Below are 24,576 nucleotides of genomic sequence, written 5' to 3'. Positions count from 1 at the left end.
ACATTTGTGAGATAACTATATTCCTTATGATTTATTAAAAAAGGACTGATTGCACTTATGTTTGGAATTTTCTATGTATAGCAGGAAACAAAAATGGCTTCTGAAAATTGGTATTTCGACTTCTGTATCATGAGAAACTGGTGATTATATAAACATATAATTTTAAAATCATTATTTTAAAATAATGATATTTCTATGTTTAGAAATGAAATAAATAAAAGACATTTGGTATTAAAAATGTCATTATTCCAAGAGCTACTAGTCAATATTGGATGATCTGATCATGTTAAAACATTATATAGGGCAAACATTTTACTACTGTGATCCCTACCTTTGCTAATGACAATAAAGTAATAAAGTCCAAGAATCTTTTCTCACTGATTTTAGGGTTTAATTTTTGTTTATATTTTAATGTGGAGAGATGATGTTCTGAGAATCCAACATCATCAAATCCAACTTTTTACAACTGACTCGGGAGAAAGTAAAAATCTTTTCAGGACCCCTATTCTTTTTCTTATAAAAAAGATCAAAATAATTGAGCATTGCTATCAACTACTGGAAGAAAGTCCAAGAAAAAGATGAAATGTTTATAAAAAAATGGAAAACATAATATTCTCAAGGTAATTCATAATTATGATATCCCCTGAACTAACCTGTCAGTCATTCTACCTGGCAAAACAGAGGAAGCAAAGTCTGTGAATACAAACAGCATATTCTAAAAGATCATTGCAAAGTAGTACCAGAGAAGTCGTCCATCACTGATGATGACGATGAGAAAAAGAAAATCTGCCCCACACAAAAGCTGCCAGATTGTCACCAAGATTAGCCATCTGAAGAAAGGTAACCCATCCATTGGTTGGTCTGTGATCTTGGACTTAGGACTTCTGGCTCAGTACTAAAAATAAGTATAGAGCAGCTAGATTCTTTCTCATTTATTTGACTAGGAAGATTTAGAGAGGAGAAGCCATTATCTCTGGGAACAGATGTTCAAAAGTTATCATGTAACAAGAAACATCACTGCAGCTCACGCTAAACTCTCACAGGGTAAGTTTACAAAGACACAGAAACTTGAGAAAGCAGTGGACACCACTAAGTGTTCGGGGCAAACACATTTTTTTTCTCTAGCCATTTCCACTTTGTTTCTGCTGATAAAACCTCTGATTTTGTTTGTATAGTAAGTGACTAGTCAGAAAGGTTGAATTATGACTGGTCTAAGCCCAGTGGTCTGTTAGGATAAGCTTATACCTAACATAAAAATAGGCTCACAAGAGCTATTTGTATGCATCTCTTCCCAATGCAGAGTTCAAAGATATCGCAGTGGCAGCTGGAAACTCACCCGTGTGGGAGTATTTATGTCACAGAAATCAGCAAGTGCTGCAAATTAGTACTACTACTCTCTCTGGCTCGAGTCAGTTGTTAACCATTTACCAGCACTCTAAGCCCATCATGGAAACCCCATTTCCTTTTGCCATCAATTGGTCCAGAAGTAGGTACAGGACCAAGTTCTGACTTATGATTAGAGAAAATCTGATGGAAGGCATCTGGGAAAGACTTCCTCCTTGGTAAGTTAAAGCCAACAAGCCACCTTGCCTTCCTGCTTTAAGTGATATTGTGTAGCACTTTGAGATGTAAAATGAGGGAAGGTCAACAGAAATCCAGAGATGCCTACATAGGTCATTAATAACCTCAAACCACAACCAAACTGGCAATCAAAGGGCAGGAAAGTGAGAACAGTCCACACCAGGTATAGAAAATAGTGGAGTGCACTGTTTGTAGAGAATTTAAAAACAATAATGAAACACATTAAGTATGAATCCACTTTTTATTATTACCCTGTACTGGCGATTCCAAAAAATGTTAGTGATAAGATACTCCTCCCCACATACAGGGACTATTCCTATCCAAGTCCTCTGGTGTGCTAGGGCCAGTAAGTCTAGAATCAACTATCTTAAACATCTAGTTACATGAGATAATTAAAGGTTTTTGTGATTTAAGCAACTTTCATATGAGTTTTCTGTTACATGCAGTCTCTTAAGTACTATGGTTTTTCACAGAAAGTAACAGACTCAGGTTAATCCAGCACTGAAACGAAAATAGGAGCTTCTGCTCTGAGGACCCACAGAGTTGCTTAGATCCCAAGCTCCCCACAGCTCTAATCACACAAGGCCTGGCCAGTTATGGCTTCTATTCTTACACGTTCAGGAGATTCTCCCTATTCTGCCATCAGCTTAATTATAATAAACTGCCTCTACAGTGACTAGTGTGAGTAGGTTTGCCTTGTAACCAAAAGAACCAACTAAAAATCAGAACCTGGCATTTAACAACTAAATTACAAAAGACTGACCCAACATAAGATGTTGATTGGATTCACACTGCAAAGTCTATACTAAGAGGAGAGCAAACAGACAGAAATATGCTTAACAGAGCATTGCTTATAGTAGTTAAAATTTATCTAAATGCTCATGAAAGAAAAGATAAATGAATGATTTTTTGAAGGAAATATAACAATGTGGGAAAATTCAGCCAACTATTACCTGTAAAAAGGCAATACATAATTACACAATTATTTGAAAACACACACACACACACACACACACACACACACACACACACACATATATGCTGGTTGGAAATAAATCACATATTAGTAGTTGTTATTTCTGAATAGTGTTATCAAGGGATTTTAATATTTCTCCTGTTCATTTTCTATTATTTTCAAAGTTTTAGCTCTAAAGAAATAAAACAATCTAAAGTAGTTAATTAGCACATATTTCCTTTTCATTAGTATATTATGAAAATACACCAGGTTTCAAGATGTTGTTCACAATGAGAAAGCATACATATATGAAAGTAATTAAATTGATAAGGTAGATAAAACACAATCAGGAAACTTTAAAAAAGATAAAATGATGTTAGAAACTCATAAGAAATTGCATTCTATAAAAAGAATCATCACATTCCAAGAAAATCTCTCTCTCAGAAAAAAATATGTAATTTATTTTAGTGAGAGGCTTAATTTTTAAGAGAATAAAACAATTAAAAAATATTTAGTTATTTGCTGTTACAACAGTATAATCAAAACCTGAGTTATGCTTCTGAGAATATAGCTTTATGAGGGTAATTTCACAATCTTGTGGGATGCTATTCTAATATATGATGAGAGAATTATCTGAATTTGACGTGGAATCTCAAGCCTGTCTGTTATTGATATAGTTAGATGTTTAGTCTTGTTTATTTTATTCTTTAGATCACCACTATTCAAATACATATAGTGGTAGTTGAAGTATATATTATATCTCAAATCAATGAAGAGTCTTCCCATTAATATACATTTTTTTTTCTGAGTAGAGAAAAATCTGGTTGGGAAAAAAGTGCAGGAAAATGAAGAGATATAACTATATTAAAAGGAGGGGGGAATGATGATTTACTTGTAAAGCCAGGAAATGCCTAAATTTTCCACATGCTATTTTCAATTATGCTTTGCCCATGAATAGGCATTTCTTTTAGAGAGTGTAACTTGTTGAGGTGTATGGATTACAAGGCATGAGGCTCATTATCCTAGGGTAGATCATATGTAGCAGCACTTTGCTTCAGAAAGGCTATCACTGGAAAAAAGTCTCATAATATTTCATAAAATTCATTACATTCAGTATCATCCTATTACAATTTGTATGGAAACACAAAAGACCCCAAAGAGCCAAAGCAATCTTGAGAAAGAAAAACGGAGGTATTTCATAAAATTACAAGAGCAAATATAGAAATTAAAAGATAAAACCATACCAGATACAGCAAGGAAGTCATCAATGCTTGTAATGTCATCTACAGCTTCGGTGAGGACATGGATATGATTCTCCCACGTGCATCTGTACATTTCCATGTTTTTTTTGACCACTTGACTTTTGGGTCTTGCAGCCAAAGCAAGTGCAGCATTAATAATCTGTAAAGATGTAGAATGTTCACACAGTGATTTCTTTCAGAATAGTTACCATTGTGCCTGTGACAGGTATTCTTTTTTAAAAAAAATTAGATATGTTTATGCCCTCATGTGTAACTCCTTCTTTGCTTTTGCTAATAGTTTAATTTCATTTTTGGTAATAATTTAATTAATTTTAGAACTGTTTGTTGAGCATCAATGCACTAAGAACTGCAAGAGATACAAAGATAATTGGTATCTGCCTATAAGAAGCTTGCATACTACTCAATGGGAAGGGCACCATATAACTCCAGCTCAGTTCGGGATGCAATACATGCCATAATTACAAAAATGATAGACGGTCTTTAGAAAGTAGAGATCACCTTCAGCAGAAGTTCTAAGAAAAGGCTGTGAAAAAGGTGCAGGAAAATGAAAAGATATAACTATATTAAAGGGGGCGGGGAAATGATGATTTATTTGAACAGCCAGGAAATGCTTACATTTAACTGGTCACTTGGATTCACATTGCACAACTATGTGGTGAATGCCCATTACATGCAAATCACGGGAATGAAAGCTTGACTTCCTTGAGGACTTGAAAATTTTTACCAGTAGATATTCCCTGTTAATTAATTCATTCATTCGTTTGTGCATTCACTCATCATTCAGTATTTCAAATATATTCTGAGTGTTTTTTTTTTTTTTAATGTATCAAGCACTGTTCTTGATTTTAGGGATATGGCAGTGAACAAGACACAAGCAAAAATCATTTTCTTCATGGAGCTTATATCCAGTTAGGGGAGGCAGGTAAATAGCAAGTTAAATAAGTAAAATATATATATGGTCTCTTCGATGGTTATAAGAAATAAGGAGAGAAACAGAGCAGAGAACGGGGATAAGGGGTGGAATGGTGGTGAGGGTAGGAAGTCTGCAGTTTTAGCAAGGCCTCACACTGAAGTGGACATCATGGGTGAGAAACTATTGTGGAACAGAGAAGTAGCAATATTCAAAAAGTGAGAAAGCAGGCTAAATGCTATGAGAATGGTGAGCAGGCTCACCTAGACCCTGGCTATGCATAAGGAGTCCTTGACCGTCTTGCTCAGGACTGTGACCTTATTTGGAAGGTACTGGAGCGTCATTTAAACTTTTGAGTGATCTGCTCAGAACTACACTATAGAAAATTTTATTTGGCAAACAAGGCTACTGTAATAGGTTACAGGAATAAGAAAGAGTTTGGACTGCAGTGGTGGACGTACTGAAAAAGTTTTGACAGGACTTACAATAATTTAAAGGAGGATGTGGATAGATCAATTATCGCCAAAAATATCATGCAGACATTAACACATCTGTGAGAAACAATGCTTAAAGACATGGAAATATATCCACCAAAGTGTAGTTAACAGCAAAACACATCAAGCTTCATAGAATGTCGCTTCTAGCAAATATGCTAGAACTAAAAGTTAGACGAATCCATACAACAAATAACAATGGTTCTCTCAGAGTGGTGGAATTTCCAGTGCTTTTTATTTGATTTTGTGTGTGTAACTGAATTTTTCAGATTTTCTACAGTGAGTATGTTTTAGTCGTATACTCAGAATAAAGGAAGTTATTCTCTAAAAGAAGTGATTGCTAAGGTTTTTCCATGATTAATGAAGAGAATGATTATAGTATTGATAGAAAATGAGAGATCAGAGAGTTAAAAAGTCAGTCAGGGTTGTAGAAGGAGATGTGTGAAACTGTTTGGAGGACACTGTTGATGAAGGGTATTAGATGTCAACTTTCCTATACAGAGGTTGACTCTGAAGTGACTCTTGTCTTTCCCTACAAATTACATGGTGGCCAATCACAGATGTGAAATTGGAGTTCATAAAAAAGTTGTCATTCATTTACTCATTTGCTTGTTCATGCATTGAAACAAATTAGTGCCATCAGATTCTACATGGAATACTAAAGACATCACAATGAAGAAGATTCCATCATAATTTCTAAAACAGCCCATAATCTAGAAGGGGAATAAGCCAAAAGCCAGGCAACTGCAACATACCGGTGATTCTCAAACGTTAACCTCTATCAGAATCCCCTTGGATGGCTTGTTGAAACAGATTCCTGAGCCCTGCTCTAGAGTTTCTGACTCAGTTAATGTGCTTTGGAGCCTGAGAATGTGCACGTCTAACCAATTCCCAGGTGATAGTGATGCTACTGGTCTGGGGCTCCCAGTCTGAGACCGACTGCAATATATAAGGGCTATAATGTAGGGGTTATTGTAAAGGCAAGCAGAAGGTGCCTTATAACACATGGGAGAGGTATTCAGCTCCATAAGGAAAGGTGTTTCAAAGGAATAAAATCTGAGAAATAAGTGGAAATTAGTATAAGGTGATACCCATTTAGGAAGAGGCAATAACATGTGATAATAATGATGATGACCTAGAAGCAAGGTAGAGCCTAAACCTCACCTCCTGAGGGGGAGGAGACAGTAATAAAGTTGTAAGAAAATCAAAGAAGACAATGGAAAAAGGGAGGAAAGAACTCACCTTTGCGTTCCAATATAAAGTACCAGTATGTATGAGGAAAGGATACAGTGGAAGTGATAAAGATGAGAGAAGGAATCGTTGGGGAGGTAGAAAAGTAAGGTACTGAAGAGTCAAGACGAGGAAGAAAATCTTTTCAAGGGTCAAATGTCATAGAAATGTCAAGAATAATGAGGACTAAAAATGGCTTTTGAATTTGGAAAACAGGAATAATTGGTGTAGCAGAATACTGGATACAAAATTCAGATTTCACCAAAATATAATGGCAACAATAAAAATATTTTTTTTTCTACTCAGTAACCTAAAGGCTGCACCTTACATACATGACTTTCAACAAATTATTGGAGGTACAGAAGGAGAAAAATTAGTTGCTTGAAAATATTATGTTGATATTCTCATTTCTTTTTTATGAAAGAGGAACACATTGAATTTTAAGGAAACACACACTACCTTTAGAAATAACAACTCCACAGTATTCCTGGACTTTAGTTTTACAGTTTTATTAACCTATTAACTTACTATGTACGTTTGTGTACACTGCAGAGGCTCTGGTTTCTGGTGTTTCATTGCCCTGCAGTTGAACAACTGTACACATGTGGTTGTGTACAGTTATGCCTTCACACTCTGTGCATAGTGTTAAAATACTTGTGCAGATCCCTCGGTGGAGATATGGAATCATGAATATAAGGCAGGCTATATTTTGTAAGAAAACTTCCAGTTCTGCAGCTGATCCAATTTACTGATTCAACAATGCACACTATAAGAAAATGTATCCTCCTTGACTCTCCTGATATTTAGCTTAAATCTAAAAGCAGACAAAACTCAGAAGATGTGCAAACCCTCTTCAAGGCAGAAGAAATCTTCATCCCAGAGTCATACTCCTAACGTTTTAGCTACATATCTAGAGGTGGGGGGGAACTCTTCTTAAATCCTCTTCATGTGTAACTAAAGATGACTTAAATCTGAAGTGAATGATGTTGCTTTCTGAGGCATCTTTCTTTAGATTATGGTTGAGGTGTGTATAAGTCAGAATCACCCTTGACCCTGAGAATCACCTAATTAGTTCAACTTTGAAATAGTATCTTTAAGAACTTACTATATCTTAATAGGACTACTTTGATAGCCTTCCAAATAGTTTCCTAATTCCAGTCCCTATTTGCTCCAGGTCATTCTCCTTGCTACAAACACATGTAGTTTTCGAATGCACAAGGGATCCTGTCCCACCATGCCTGATAACCTTTGATAGAATCCTAGTTGACTGAAGATAAAATCCAAATTCCTTTTCACCAATTCACAGTCTAAAAGCCTCCACAGGCTAGCCCTTACCTCCATTTTCAGTCTGCTGTAACAATCTCCCTCATTTTAGCCTACGTTCCAGCCATCCTGTCTTCAGCTCCATTTTCTGACCACATGATGTATCTTCACACCTCCATGATTTTGTTCTTGCAACTGAATCTGCTTCAACACCATTGCTCCATCCCTTTCCCTGCTCTGGTCCTTCAGAGGAAACATTTCTTTAACAAACCTGTTGAAATGTCATTGCATACTGTGAAACCTGTCCCTTTCCTTATACCCAGGAACCTGAATTGTCTTTGGTGTTTTAAAAGTACTTTGTCCACATAACTAAATAGTAGTTATCATATTGCATGACTGTTTATACACATCTGCTCCATATGAGCCTGTTTATAGGAGGGACTGTGTTTTGTTCATCTTTGCTTCTATACTAAGCATGTGAATCATAGTTACTGCCATATTCATAAACCGTCCCTAAAACACATTTTTCTACTCCTAGTCTACTCTTAGCTCCATAGGGAGCCAAGTTTGGTATCACATTTTTCCCTCTTCAAAACTGTTGAGATCAAAGGCTGGCACCCACTTCAAGGACATCCAATCTGTAGGCTGACCAGTGATTGGTCACGGGCATCATGTAAAAGGTTGAGCTGGTCAAATCTCTCTTGAAAATTTGAACTAGAACTTACAGAGAAAGAGTTAGTTAGCAATGGAAATGAAAGATGAAAAAAAAATACATATATATATAGAGAGAAGCCATCTAGTAAAATCAGAACCAGAGGAGCTGATGGGGTTAAGGCCATGAGGAAGTAGAACAAACCAAAGTTGAAAGGAAAAAGAAACTATGAGTTTGAAGTTACTATGTAAAGAAAAGAATGAGCATAGAGTAAAATAAGCCAGTGGATTGAAAGAAAAATGGAGAAAATATGTAAAGAGCGTCAAAAGCACCAACAGAGAGAAAATACTCAGAAAAAAAAAGAGCTGGGAGTTGACTCTTTTTGAGAGCTTTGTATTTGGGGTTAACAGTCCACAGAAAAAATAATAGCAATAATAATAAATACTAATAATCAAAGCCTCTGCTCTATGCCAAACACTGTTCCAAGCACTTTCTCTATACTAACTCACCTAATTTTTACAACTCAGTGAGGTATTACCATCCCCATTTTTCAGACAAGACCGTCCAGTTATTAAGTGGAAAAGCCATGACTCTGACCCAAGTTCATTCTCACTGCCACATCTTAGTGTCTCCTGTGTTATTTCTACAATAATTTAGGACACCGAGAGTGAGTCTATGATCCTGAAAACCAAAGGGGCCTCGCTGAAGAAAACATTACAATGCCTGGTGTGGGGGAAAAAAATGGTGTGTGTGCGTGTGCTAAAATGCATATAACATAAATTTGACCATTTTACCCATTTATAAGTTTAAAATTATGTGGCATAAAATACATTTACATTATTACGCAACAATTATCACCATTCACCTCCAGAACTTTTTTTTTTGCGGTACGCGGGCCTCTCCCGTTGCGGGGCACAGGTTCCGGTCGCGCAGGCTCAACAGCCATGGCTCACGGGCCCAGCCGCTCCGCGGCATGTGGGATCCTCCCGGATCAGGGCACGAACCCGCGTCCCCTGCATCGGCAGGCAGACCCTCAACCGCTGCGCCACCAGGGAAGCCCTCCAGAACTTTTTCATCCTCCCCAAATGAAACTGTATACCTATCAAACAAAAACTTCTTATTCTCTCCCTCCTTCAGCCATGGTAACCACCATTCTACTTTCTGTCTCTACAAATTTGACTATTCTAGGTACCTCGTAGAAGTGGAATCATACAATATTTGACATTTTGTGTGTGGTTTTTTCATGTAGAATAATGTTTTCAAGGTCCATCTCTGTTGCAGCATGGGTCAAAATTTTATTTCTTTTCAAAGCTGAATAATATTCCATTATACGTACATATATCCTGCTCATTCATTTATCTGTTGGTGGATATTTAGGTTGTTTCCACCTTCTGGCTACTGTGAATAATGCTCCTATGAACACTGGTGTACAAATATCTCATCAAGTCCTGGCTTTCAAATGTTTCATTTATATACCACAAATGAAATTTCTGGGTCATGTGGTAATTCTAAATTCAATTTTTGAGGAAATGTCATACTGTTTTCCACAGTGGCTGTACCATTTTACAGTCCAACTAGCAATACACAAAGGTTCCAATTTCTCCACTTCAGTGTTCCAGGAACAGTTTCTAAGTAGTTCATTTCAATTAATGTTTTGAATCCAAAGAGGAAGGTCCTACCAGTATTCCCATTTTTCTGGTAAGGAAATGGAGACACAAAGAGATTGAATAATTTGTGCAAAGATATATAGAGAGCTCTAGATTGTAAAACAAGAGGCTTAAATTAGAGTTTTACTTTGCTTCAAACTATTTTATGTACACAAAAGAGTCATATTAACTCTCCCAGGACTCGTTTTCCCAGGAGTTATAGGTAAGTCTGCACTGGGGTAGGGGGCAGTGTTTGAATTAGCTCATCCCACTCAAGTTCCTTCGGATTTGAACATGCAGATTTAATGCTATCAACTGATGTATATACTTCTCTTAAAAGATTCCTGAAAACAGTTACTTTAAAAGTGAAAATAAGTCCACGTAATTTAATTTTCCTCAGAGATATTTCAATATTGGCATTGATATAAATAATCTTAAACATCTTAGTTAATATAACAAAAGCACTTTGTGGATTAAAAAGATGAGTTATGTGTAAGTACCTATAGGTCTGATTACCTCAGTGTCATGGCATGTAGAGAAAATTAAAATAACTAGATATATGATACCTCAAATACATCTAAGCTAGTATGTGAGGGGAATTTATATGACATCCACTTAAACTGGTAACACTAATAATTTTGGAATTGTAGCAACCATGGTAATGACATCAAATTCAATGCTCTAATTTTGTGCATTCTTTTCTTAGTTGCTGAAGTAGTATTCTAGTACCAAATGTTTCTCACTTTCTATGTTGGTTTTTCCACATTTCCTTAGTTTTGATAACCTTTTCTTTTTGTCTTCTTTCATTTATGGGAAACTGTCATTACATTTTAAAACTAAGCCATGTGATATTTGTCATCAAGAATCTCCACAGTCACATCTTTTGTTAAATGATAAAAGCATTTTGAGGTTGGGGAGGGGTGGTGGTGAGGAGATATAACCTGTCATGCACCCTCACAGGTTTATAAACAATTAGATTGCATTCAACTTTGGCCTAACAATGTTGTAATCTCCTTATTCCAAGAAGAGATGATCCACGCATGATAGGATTACTCACATGAATCATCTCATGAGGCTTTCACTTGACTTTGGATACACATAAAAAAACTGAGATAACCCACTCCAGGGGTGAAAAGTAATTTTTAAAAAGGGATGGGGGCGAAGCTGATTTCTGGGAGTATATGGCATTCTATGAAAGTCTATACATTTCTTTTATATTTATTCTAGTATAAACGTTCATATCTCTTAATCCATACTGCTAGAGAAAAGGAGAAAAATTCGACCTAGGACTATTTAGGTTATGGAAAATGTAATGCTCCCTAGAAGGTCTGTAAAAGGCGATTATTTACATGAAAATCAAACTACTATTATCCTGTCTTCTATACTAATTATTAAGACAGGACAACCTATTAAATGCAATAGGTAAGTGAGGGAGGAAAAGAACATCAAATGAATTATCTGGCATGACATAACACTAAGTATGTTTTATAGACAAATTAAGTTGGAATTTGGGGTATAATCCCACATTTTAATCCAGCTCTATTACTTATTAGTTTTGTGTGATTTCAGACAAATTTCCTATTCTGAGCCTCAATTCCTTATCTGCAATGGTTAGAAAAAAATGCTTATTACAAAGGTTGTTGGCAGAATTTAATTAGGTTAACTAAATAAAACGACTAATACTCACCCGGCACAGTGTTAGACATTTTATGAATGTTTGCCTCAATGCAAGATAGTTTGGGAAAAAATACAAAGAATACTTCGGTAATTTAAACACTATATATACAAACACACAGACATACAGAATTTACAGTTCTGATAGGCTCAACAATCATTTTCATATGCTAATTATAAAAATATCCCTCAGTTAAACAAATATGAATTTAAGGAAAACTGAATCTACAGAAACAGTATACTGTTGAGATTTACCTGTAATATAAAACTAAAATAAGAGAAAATTTGCTTTAAAAAAGAAAAAAAATTCTGAAAACAATATCGTAAATTACAACTTAAGGTAATGGGAAATACTTTAATTTCTAATGATGAAAATACAGAAATAACAGAGATTTTCGGATCCAATATAATCTGCCACTTAGGTATCTAATAAGTTTTGAATTTGGAGATGAGGAAATATCTACTATCTTCCAAATCATTGGGGTTCAAGTGGAGGAATTAAAAATAAATTTGACATCTTTGCTAAATTAATAAATTCCCTTTTTTTAAAAAAGGAATTCTGTGTCAGAAACAACTACAAAGTTCCTTTTAATGCACCATCCAATTCCATATAAACATAAAGGCAAAATGCAAGCTATTCATTAATTGCCAAAATGTGTTTTATACTAAGAAGTTGGCAAAATTTTAAATGAAAAACAGCATATATTTGCAATGTCTGAATTCTTGGGATTGGACATTCTCTCCATATATTTGGAATTTCTGAAGATTCAACTTGGTCTTATCAAAAACTGTGAACTAAAACAAGTTCATGCAACATTAGGAGATTTAACTTTTTTAATTGTCAAAGAATATTTGCTCTTTATCTACTATGTATCTAAAGTAAAGAAACATTAGACAGGACAAACCCCGAAAATATTTTAATGGTGTTAAGGGAGAAAAGCCATAGACAAATATTTAGTAAAGGCTAACAGGTATATAAAACCCAGATCGTGTAAAGCAATATTTTCCCTGAGCTTCCAAGATATGTTAAAAAGATATATACATAGGGTATAGGGTATAAATTGGGTTAAAATAGTCAAGGATGACTTGGTCTCTCTCCTTTTCTCATTGCTTTTGTTCTCACTCTTCCTCCCTTTAATGGGTTCCTAGAAGATAAATTACCTTAATGTTCTTGACCTAGCATTTTGGCTTCTTGGCTACTATGTCCACATCCACAAACCTACTCTATGGTACCATGATCTGCCAATGGGACAACTGAGGTAGCTTTAACCCTGGTCCCAGCCACTCTCTACAGATTAATATTTCCAAATTACAAATCTCACGAAGCTCCCATTTTCCTTTTTAATCTTAGGATAAATGCAAAAGTACTTCACTTGGCCTAAAGCCCTGAAATATTTGACACCTGTTTATTTCCCTAGCATCGTTTACCATCAGCCCCCCTAACTTTCTACCTTTTCCTAGGTAACTCTGATTCATCTAATAGAGCTCATATCAAGAATCACTTCCTCAGGATAGCTTTATCAAATCTAGGTCAGGTTTCTTGTGATATATTCTCATAAAACAATGTCCTTTTCCTCTTGAGTGTTTATCTCACTAGGTAATGTGATGTTCATTAGAGTGAACTTTTGAGTTCATTTGATAAATGTATGATCCACATCCCTCATTTTACTGAAAAGCAGGAATTTTAATGTTTTAACGTTATCTCCCCAGGGAGTGTGGAGAGCGTCAAACAGAATCCCCTTCTCATACAACCAGGGCTCCAGGCTGTGGTTCTTTCTACTTGGCAGGTCTACACATTTAATAAAGCCTTTTCCCAAGTGAATTAGTCCATCCCTACAAGAAACTCTTATACTAGTACCTACAATTTTATATATATATATATATGTATGTATATACATTTTCCCAAAGAAGACATAACAGGGATGGTTAACAGGCACATGAAAAGATGCTCAATATTGCTAATTATTAGAGAAATGCAAATCAAAACCACAATGAGACATCACCTCACACGTGTCAATGGCTATCACCAAAAAGACCACAGATAACAAATGCTGGAGAGGAAGTGGAGAAAAGGGGACCTTTGTACGCTGTTGGTGGGAATGTAAATTGGTGTGGTCACTATGGAAAACATTATGAAGGTTCCTCAGAAAACTAAAAATAGAATTACCATATGACCCAGCAATTCCACTCCTGGTATATATTTGAAAAACATGAAAATATTAACTCTAAAAGACACAAGCACCCAAATATTCATAGCAGCATTATTTGCAACACCAAGTTATGGAAGTAACCCAAGTGTCCATCAGCAGGTAAGTGACTAAAGAAGATGTGATATATATATATATATATATAAAATATATATATACACAATATTCTATTATATATATCACAGAATATTATATATATATTATATATATCACAGAATATTACTTAGCCATAAAAAAAAAATGAAATTCTGCCATTTGCAACAACTTGGATGGATCTAGAGTATTCTCCTTAGTGAAATAAGTCAGACAAAGACAAATACTGTAGGTTATCACTTATCTGTGGAATCTAAAAAAAATAAAACAAACAAATGTACATCACAAAACAGAAACAGACTTACAGATATAGAAAACAAACTAGTGTACACCAGTGGGGAAAGGAAAGAGGGGAGGGGCAAAAGAGGGATATGGGATTGAGAGACATAAATTATTATGTATAAAATATATAAGCAACAAGCATATATTATATAGCACAGGGAAACATAGCCATTATTTTATAATAACTTTAAATGGAGTATAGTCTATAAAATATTGAATCACTTTACTGTACACCGGAAACTAATATAATACTGTAAATCAACTATAATTAAAAAGAAAAAAGTCAGATGCTACCAATAAATGGGAATAATACTGGATTTTTCTCGGCTACTATTTTATAAAATTCTTCTTGAGAGACAGAGAGAGAGAGAAATTCCCTGAGAATGAATTACAGTTGCCTTTCTCAAATTAGAAGCGTTGTGTATAGTTTGGGCAACTCAATCTTTGTATCTTTTTTCTTTAATCTGTCAAATTTGGAATATAATATCTAGCCTATAGAATTATTTAGAACTATCGATAAATAGTAAAGTACATTAGGAGTGATTTGAAAACATAAATAAACTATATAAACTTAAGGTATTATCATGCCCCCTCAAATTCCTGGTTTTTTAAGATATTAAGAGTGAGAGTTGGAGGAGAAAGTCATTTTCATTCTGGAAATGGAAGAAAAAATATCTTGTTTCCCCAACAAATAATTATAAACATTATTGTTTAAAATTTACTACTATATTGGAGAAGACTACTTCTAGGTCACAAGAGATTGTAAAAGTTCTGGATGTTTATTTCACTCTCCGGGACCTGGAGTCCTTAATTGCTGAAGCATATTCACTGGTGCATGTGAAATACCACAGTGATGCACTACTTATTGTAATAACCACACATTGAAGAAGCAATGGCCTACATTCAGGAGAACTCTCTTTGTCAGTAAAACAAATAATCTGAATTGTTTGTAAAGTATGCTTCTCAAGTAAAACAATCTGAATTCTCAGCTGCAAATGAGTTGGTTGACAGATATTACCCTAGGAAGATACGATGATACTATACACTGGAAAATAGGCCCTCTTTGTTGAATGCAGACTTGAAATTCTTAATTTTAAAGTGCTATTTATTTTGTGCTCAGCAGGCTTGAGCCATAACATGCATAGTAAAAGATAAATACAGTTGTGGTTTTTAATTACAGACTTGAATACACTGGGCTATGTATAGAACTCAGGAATAAAGTACTACTGCTTCCTGGGAGTTGGACCTATGTAAATTAGATTGAGTAGTAGGGCACAGACTATGAACAGGAGGTAATTCTCTCTGGGGAAATATAGGTGACAAACCTACAATGGCTTTTAGCAGCTAGCAGGGTCTATCTGACGTGCTAATGTCATTTCATGTAATGCATTTTGGGAAGAACTGGATGCTCTCCATGATGCAGGCCAAGCATCAGTTCTATGATGACTGAGTTTTCTTGACATAAAAGACATGTTTCCTTCCATTTTCCAGCCTCATTTGCAGCCCTCCTGGTGAGGAAAGGGAGGGAGTGGTCTACATTTCTTCATAGTCAGCTGAGGCTGTAGCTGCAGTGAAAGCAAGATTCGAGGGATAATTTACATGCAAAATTCACAGAATTATGACCAGGTGAATGTGAGGGATGAGAATTAAGAAGGAGTCAAGGAGAGTTCCCAAGTGTCTGGCTTGAGTTACTCAGTTAATGCTGGTTCCGGTGATGGAAATAAAAAAATATGGAAGATACCATTTGGGGGAGAAAAATTTTAAGTTGCAAAAGCCCAAGATTAAATTAGAAGCGAAGCATTTTATGTGGAAAACAATTTTTACCAAAGAAAGACTTACATAAAATTTAAAACTATGGATGGCTCATTCAGTTGAATTCAGTAGATTTTTTTTTTTCTTTCATAGAAATTGTTTTCACTTTTCAAATAATGTGACGGGTTTCTTCAATTTGACAAATGGTTGTAAAAACAAGTTTGTAACACATAAGAATATATAGCAATCTGTTCCTGGATGAAACCTGATCATTAACTTAATTCACAGAAACTAATGATGCACAACAGTAAGGAACAACAGGACTGGGGCCACAGTGACAAAGACCAGACTACACCTTTCTGTCAGAGGGCAGGAATTTCACTTATATTCAAGGTTCAGTATTTTTGAATGCAAAGACAAAATAGATGGTAACACAGAACACAGCCCATACAGTGGTTTCATTCATTAACTTCGGAAAATCTACCACTGAAAGTAAGACTTTTCTTAGTTTATCTACCATTACGTGAGATAAACTCAAGGCAAACTTTCGTGGCCCCTTTCATTTCCCTTTAAGAATGGGGTCTTCACTACGATGTTATTAAAAGGAGCAAAAAGGGTTAATATACTCTTCAAAGCAGGAAAAAAAAAATGGAACACCATCTTCTCAGGTGTTTCTCTAAGATCCTTTCACTGTACTGGAAAGAGTAAAAGATGTAAGTCAGCCCTCAGTGCATATCACAAAGCCCCCATGCCCACCACTACCAGGGCAAGGAGTAATAACCACCTTCTCAGGAAGTCAATCATAGATATTGTCTTTACATGAGATAACACACTCTTTCTTACAGATTATCCCCTATGGGGAGGACCACACCCATGGTCTCATTGCATTAAGGCGATCAGTTCCTTCCTGGCTACTCTGTAGCAACACAACATTTTAATTCTTTCACTGGGTAGACTAGGGCAGCTCAGATCAGAGGTCAAAGCAATATCTTTTGTTAGAAAAGTTGGCAGAAGTCCTTATTCAAACACTTTCAAGGTAATGGCCTTAGCGTTGATAGGGTAATTAGCCTTATTGGACTTTGCAGAGCAGCCTTGCTATTTCTGGGAAGATGTTTCCAGAGCTTAGTTCTTATAAATCTGCTGTGTTTAGAGCTGAAATATTTAGTGACTTTGGAAGTATCGACCTTGAGCTTGAACAGCCCTTCCTGTGGTAAAGTTTAAGAATGGGGCAGTGTTGCAATCAACATAACCAAAAGGAAAGTGCTTGCTTTTCGGAAGGTTCAACCTGAGTGGTTCTAGAGCAGTAACATGACTTTCCTGAATCAGGCATTTGAAACTTTACTGATAAACCTTTTAAATAGTTATCAAAAGGTCACTTGTACCAGGTAGGCTAACCACTGAAAACATGAAGAAAACTGCTGATTTTAAGCATTCTGATGACAGGAGGTACTGTGGATTGAAAGAAAATATAAATGTTTTCTGTCTTAATATAAACAAAATCCATCCTAGCTAGAGTTTAGCTGAGTAGGAAAGGAGCATTTTTAGAGATCGTTAATACACTTTACTCTTCAGGTTTAACCTTCTTTCATTACGTTTTTCTTTTTCTCGTAGCTCGATTATTTTATTATTCCACAACTTATCAGTTTTCTTTGTTCGCTTACTAGATGTGTCTTACCAACCTACAGAACTTTTGTTCCAGCAAGATGACATATGCTAAACTACTACTGTTATCATCATTGGAACTATCATTATATTACACTACCTCACAGAACTGTGTAAAACATTGTTGCTCAAAGTGTCATTGGGCAACTACCACCATCAGTAATATCACCTGCATTGTTAGACATACAGTATCTCAGGTCCCATTTCACACCTACTGAAAGAGAACCTGCATTTTAACAAGACCCTCAGGTTATTCATAGGCACATGAAATATTTCAAAGCACTAATGTAAAGGATTAAAATTACTTAGGTAAAGTAACTACAATAGTTCCTGGTTAATGTTTAATAAATATTTCCTTCCCTTTCTTAACTAACTCAGAAAATGGATTAACCCATTTTCATTTCATTTTAACAATCTCTCCTTTTATCTCTATTTGTTAACATCACACACACCAAAAAAGAACCACTATCATCACAAATACCAATAACAAAACCAGACATTAAATCTTTACTGGTTTAAACACATACAAACGCAAGCCATGATCCCTGAACTAGAAAGTATGATCTGTTTGGGATGACAGAATATTATCTAGAAAACTTAAATGTGAGGTACCTGTGTAAATAAAATTTAATTTCTGTCTGTTTGTGAGTAGCATCACCAAAACAAAATGACTAGGTGGCTGGTACTTTTGGAATGTCTCACTTGAAATACAGGTTATTTGTTGTACATGAAATTCACTTTGGTAGCTTATGGTTTAGAGGAGATCAAACCAGAAAGTTAAATGGTCATTTCTGAGATCAGGAGAAAAAGATACAATGCAAGAAAAAGAATCACTTGACCACTGATTGAGAGAGAGATGCCACAGGTATCTTATGCTTTGGACATAAAAAATAAAAATGGGTTTTGGGACAAAACCCAGATCAAAAGTCATTAGTACAGATGTTCTAAATTGCAAAAATGAAGTTGGGGGCTTCCCTGGTGGCGCAGTGGTTGAGAGTCCGCCTGCTGATGCAGGGGACAAGGGTTCGTGCCCCGGTCTGGGAAGATCACACACGCCGCAGAGCGGCTGGGCCCGCGAGCCATGGCCGCTGAGCCTGCGCGTCCGGAGCCTGTGCTCCACAATGGGAGAGGCCACAACAGTGAGAGGCCCGCGTACCGCAAAAAAAAAAAAAAAAAAAAAAAAAAATGAGGTTGAGCCATTTTTCACATAAATTACTGAAGGTGAGCATGAATAGCAGTATCTTTAGGTGTATTTTACTTTTAAAGCAAGTCTTAAAAAAACAAAACAAAAAAAGCGATAGAGACAAAACTACCTCATCTAAGGTTATCTGGAATTTGGAAGAGCCAGACTTGGGTCTAGGTGGATGTTGATTGAGGAACAGAGCTACATTCCAAGTTCTAGTTTATAAATTGATAAGTCTGTGTTCACCTTTTATGTACCTTCCAAAACTGTGTGAAATTAGAAATTATGCCCTCTCAGTCTTTATCTTTTAAAATGGATGATCCTCATATACAAATTCTTCTAATTTTCCTTAATTTTACCTGGATCTTTTCCATATCCAATTTTTTTTTTAATCAAAGTATAACAATTAGACCTACATTCCATATTTATGGCATATGCTAACCCATTCTGGGGATTTTATTCTCAAACAAATCTTAATAATTACCAACATTTTTAACCCACTTGTTAAAGAATCAATCCAAGAATTTCGGTAGACAATCTACAGTAATGTTCAGGTTCCTCTTGTTATTATTTCCTGTCCAAATCTCATCACCATACAGGGGTGGCTTGAATTATTTCCTTTTAAATCTATAGCATATTTATCACAAAAGAATCTGATCTCTTTCATTTCTGCTCAATCTTCCAAAAGTATAACTACTTCCTCAAATTTAGTCACACCAATTTGGCATCTCCTTGGTGTTTTTATTCTGTACTTCTACTTCGAGATACCTTGCAAAAATGTTAAGTGTATTAGAATTCCAGTAAGTTTTTTTTCTATCAAGTCCTGATTGGTTGTAAATTTCTTCCCTGTATCTAAGATACTTACATATATTATAAAAATGTTTTTACAATGAGTGTACCTCTCACTCAGTCTTCTATTAACCCATGAAAAAATTCTAACATATCATTAGGCACAATGTCCTTCTATAGAAGTCATCTTTCCTCCATAACATATGTTTCCTTCAGTATTCTGTGATTCTAAGACTTAAAAGTGATGTTGACATTGTACAAAGTCAAGACTTTTTTTTTTTTTTAATGGATAAACTGTTAGGTTGTAAAACACATGCTCATCCTTAGGGGAGAGGATTTTTTATTCTTTCCCTTGCTACTCAGTGGATTCTAACTTTACAACGCTTAAGAGAGGCAGATTATCAAATGGCTGCTATAGACTCATTTAAGAAACTCCTATTTCTATGTGTGAAGAGTATTTTGCAATGCATATTTTAAAAATTGTAAATGTGCAGACTTTGAGATAGCAATTCACTTTTAGAAATGTACTCTAATGAAATAACCAAAGATGTATATTGGAATGTAACTTAACAACACCACAGTAGTGTTTAATAAATAAATAGTACATAATAAATGACCAAAATGGAGATTGGTTAAGTAAATTGTAATACAGCTTTTTAATGAAATACTATACAGCCACTAAGAGTTACACTGCAGGACAAGATTTAATAACATGGAGAAGTGTTCAAAGCATCTTAAGTGAAAGAAAAGACTAACAATAGGAGCATGATACAGTTTGGTTTGATGTGTAGAGATACCTACCTATTACTGAATAATCTAAAAAGGATGTACACCAAAGTATCACTCTATTGTTTCTGGTAGAAGAATTACAAGACGTTTTTTATTTTTAAATTTATTTTTGCTTCTTAAAAAAAAAACACAAATGAATTACATTTCTTAAGATGGGAGGAGTAAAGCTCTATTAGAGTTATTCAAAATATTTCTATTCAGCATCTCTGTTTGTCTCACAAGCTCATTTCAATTATGAGAGAAGCTATGAGCAGCATGTAACAACATCCAATTTGCAACTATAAGAGGATTTAAAACGTTTCTTCTCATGGTGAAATAAGGGAATCAATGAAAAATTTTGAATTATCCTTATTCAAAATTTAGCTAAACCTTTTTGAGATATGTATTTGTTCTTCAGCATTTTAATTTTATTCTATCCACTTTTGAGCTAAATGAAAAACGTATTCTATTTACCAGCTCCATCAGTAGTTTTATTTACTGCTTCAGACTTTGAAACAAATTAATGCAAAAGATTTAATGATACTTTAGGATTTACTTCACACAGAAAATTGACCCAAGGTTTCATCTGCTATAATCTTCCTTTTGGTATTAAATATTTTAATATGCTAACCATGAAAGATACAGGATGGCCAGCTTCCCAGTAAATGACCAACCTCCTAGTAAATTTCCTTCTCCTTCTTTGTACCATGTAGTTTATTAACCTATAAAATCCCTTCTCCTCTAGTATAGGCAGGAAATCTTTACTCAAGACTTGATGTTAAACATTTTCTAATGCTTGAGAAGACCCTGTATTAGGGGTGTGGAAAAGGATAACTAATCATTTCAAGCAAGGTTTGAGTTGCTGAGACTGCAAACGTCACTTTGGTCCATTTTCTATTTCAAGGATTTTGTGAGTATGTAATTCAAAAACCAAGCCAGAGGAGCATTTTAATATATATAAATTGGGATTGCTTTTTAGAAAAAAAAATACCTATCTTATTTTTAGTAATATATTCTAGGTTCAAACTAATAAATCTCTTGAATATTCAATACACTAAACTTATATGACCACATCATATGAGTGAATAAGCTATCATCTCAGGAAAAATGAAGTCAACACTCAATTTCAATCTGTGGGATAATCGTGTTTGGTTTGCTTTTAATCTAAAGTCCACAGTCTAACAAATACAAAGGTATCAGAAGAAAATTTAATAAAATATCTCAAGCTATTCTGTTAGATAATATCAACGACTTTCTTGCATTTCATGGAAAGAGAAAATATATACTGTGTACTTCTCATTATTTTAAATTTTCTAGGACCAAATAAACCAGGTTTTCTATTGCCCTTCTACTGGTTTGGGAAAAGATTTATGTAACAAGGCATTATCTTCTAATTGGAAATCATAAAAGATGAGGGCAGTTGTTCTTATAATTAATCATATTATAGTATAGTTTCTATAATTAATCCTATAATTTCTCACAGTGACTTACAAAATACATTTAGATATGAATTTTAAATACTGAGAAAAAATATTAGAGATGAATGGGTAGGATATTTTCTTCTTTTAAGACTTTATATAGTGGAATAAAACAAAATAAAAACAGAACGTATAGTTTTAAAATCATCACAACACCTGATTTGAGAAAGAGAAATATTGCCATGACTTACACATCCCTATATCTTTCTTTTCCTTTATAATTGTACTGTATATATATGCAGTTCTAAACATTATAGCTTGGTTTCATCTGTTTCTGAAATTTATAAAAGCAGCCAACTCTATGCCTGGCTCTTTAGTCAACATTATACTTCTAAGATTCATCCAGGTTATCATAGGTAAATATGTCATTCATTTTGTTAGCTTTTTCCATTATATAAATATAAACCAAATCAACTCTCCATTCTACTATCAAACACTTCTATTTCTAGTTTGGGGCTATTACAACTAATCTGCCATAAACATTTTCTATATATCTCCTCATGCTTATATGCAAGAATCTCTTCAGGGTATATGTCTGAGAGTGAAATTATTGGGTCATAGAGTGTACGCATTTCCACTTTAAGAGACAATGCCAAACAAGTTAGCATCCATCCATACCAATTTATTTATTTATTTACTTATTTATTTTCAAAATTCAGTGTAGCAATGTGATATTCACATTGCTACAGGTTCTTATTAGTCATCAATTTTATATACTTATACATCTTATTAGTCATCAATTTTATATACTTATACATCTTACTAGTCATCAATTTTATACATCTTATTAGTCATCAATTTTATACACTTCAGTGTATACATGTCAATCCCAATTGCCCAATTCATCACACCACCACCACCACCCCCCCGCTGCTTCCCCCCCTTGGTGTCCATACGTTTGTTCTCTACATCTGTGTCTCAATTTGTGCCCTGCAAACTGGTTCATCTGTACCATTTTTCTAGGTTCCACATATATGCGTTAATATACGATATTTGTTTTTCTCTTTCTGACTTCATTCTGTATGACAGTCTCTAGATCCATCCACGTCTATACAAGTGACCCAAATTCGTTCCTTTTTATGGCTGGGTGATACTCCATTGTATATATGTACCACAATTTCTTTATCCATTCATCTGTCGAGGGACATTTAGGTTGCTTCCATGTCCTGGCTATTGTAACTAGTGCTACAATGAACACTGGGGTGCATGTGTCTTTTTGAATTATGGTTTTCTCTGGGTATATGCCCAGTAGTGGGATTGCTGGGTCATATGGTAATTCTATTTTTAGTTTTTTAAGGAACCTCCATACTGTTCTCCATAGTGGTTGTATCAATTTACATTCCCACCAACAGTGCAATAGGGTTCCCTTTTCTCCACACCCTCTCCAGCATTTGTTGTTTGTAGAGTTTCTGATGATGCATATTCTAACTGGTGTGAGGTGATACCTCATTGTAGTTTTGATTTGCATTTCTCTAATGATTAGTGATGTTGAGCAGCTTTTCATGTGCTTCTTGGCCATCTATATGTCTTCTTTGGAGAAATGTCTATTTAGGTCTTATGCCCATTTTTGGATTGGGTTGTTTGTTCTTTTAATATTGAGCTGCATGAGCTGTTTATATATTTTGGAGTTTAATCCCTTGGCTGGTGATTTGTTTACAAATATCTTCTCCCATTCTGAGGGTTGTCTTTTGGTTTTGTTTATAGTTTCCTTTGCTGTGCAAAAGCTTTTAAGTTTCATTAGGTCCCGTTTGTTTATTTTTGTTTTTATTTCCAATACTGTAAGAAGTGGGTCAAAAAAGATCTTGCTTTTTCTTTCATTTAGTTAATGTAGTAAATTACAGTAATTAATTTCTGAGTGTTAATACAATCTTGTATTCCTGGAATAAAAACATCTTTCTTGTGATGCTTTTTTTTTTAAATGTTTCTAGTCGGTGGAAATACATTACCCTTTTAATATATTATTGGATTTGGTTTGCTAGTATTTCTTAAGGATTTTTTTTGCATTCATATTCATGAAGGATGTTTTTCTGTAATTGTCTTTTTCATATAATGTTTTTAAAAGGTTCTGGTATTGGGATTATGCTGGCCTCACTTGAGCAGTGATTCCTCCATCTCAGTTTTTGTTTGTGTTTTTCTGAAAATCTTTGTATATTATTTTTGTTATTTCTTCCTGGACTATTTAATAGAATTTACCTGTGAAACCATCTGGACCTTATGGATCTTTACTAATAACCCCTTTTTTGTTCCTAATTTTGATGATCTGTGTTCTCTCCTTTTTTCTTGATCAGGCTAGCTAGAGAGGTTTGTTAATTTTGTTTATACTCAACAGCTTCAAATAATGAACTGCTGGCTTTTTTTTTCATCTGTTTTCTATTTCATTGATTTATTTTATCTTTATTTTCTTTTATCTACTTACCTCTTAATTATTTCTACATTAAAGCATAATCTTAAGTCATTAGTCTTAGATTGCTTTTCTTTTCTAATATAAGCATTTAAATCTATAAGTTTTCCTCTAAGTATGACTTTAGCTTCAACCCACAAATTATGATATACTGTATTTTCTCCGTCATTCATTTCAAAATACTTTCTATTATGTTGTACATACGTTTTAACCCCATGAATCATTTCAAAGTGTTATTTAATTTCCAGATATTTGAAGTTTTCTTCAATAACTTATTGTCATTGATTTCTGTTG

The 24,576-nt window shown here is 34.7% G+C and overlaps 1 protein-coding gene and 1 pseudogene across 2 annotated transcripts in view; one reads left to right on the top strand and one right to left on the bottom strand.

The window, feature by feature from the left end:
• CTNNA3 (catenin alpha 3) overlaps positions 1-24,576 on the bottom strand; it is a 1,595,169-nt gene that overhangs the window by 475,907 nt on the left and 1,094,686 nt on the right. For both annotated transcript variants that reach the window (XM_027130128.1, XM_027130127.1), the window contains exon 11: positions 3,781-3,937. In XM_027130128.1, coding sequence (XP_026985929.1) covers positions 3,781-3,937 — 157 coding nt within the window. The remainder of the gene's footprint in view (positions 1-3,780; positions 3,938-24,576) is intronic.
• LOC113632465 (transmembrane protein 33 pseudogene) overlaps positions 13,878-24,576 on the top strand; it is a 70,562-nt pseudogene continuing 59,863 nt past the window's right edge.

Source organism: Aethalodelphis obliquidens, unplaced genomic scaffold, assembly GCF_003676395.1.
Source record: "Aethalodelphis obliquidens isolate GAN/ISIS:26980383/991018 unplaced genomic scaffold, ASM367639v1 scaffold37, whole genome shotgun sequence".
In the NCBI taxonomy this organism is placed as follows: Eukaryota; Metazoa; Chordata; class Mammalia; order Artiodactyla; family Delphinidae; genus Aethalodelphis; species Aethalodelphis obliquidens.
Note: the sequence above shows the minus strand (reverse complement) of the source record. Positions and strands in the feature narration are given on the sequence as shown.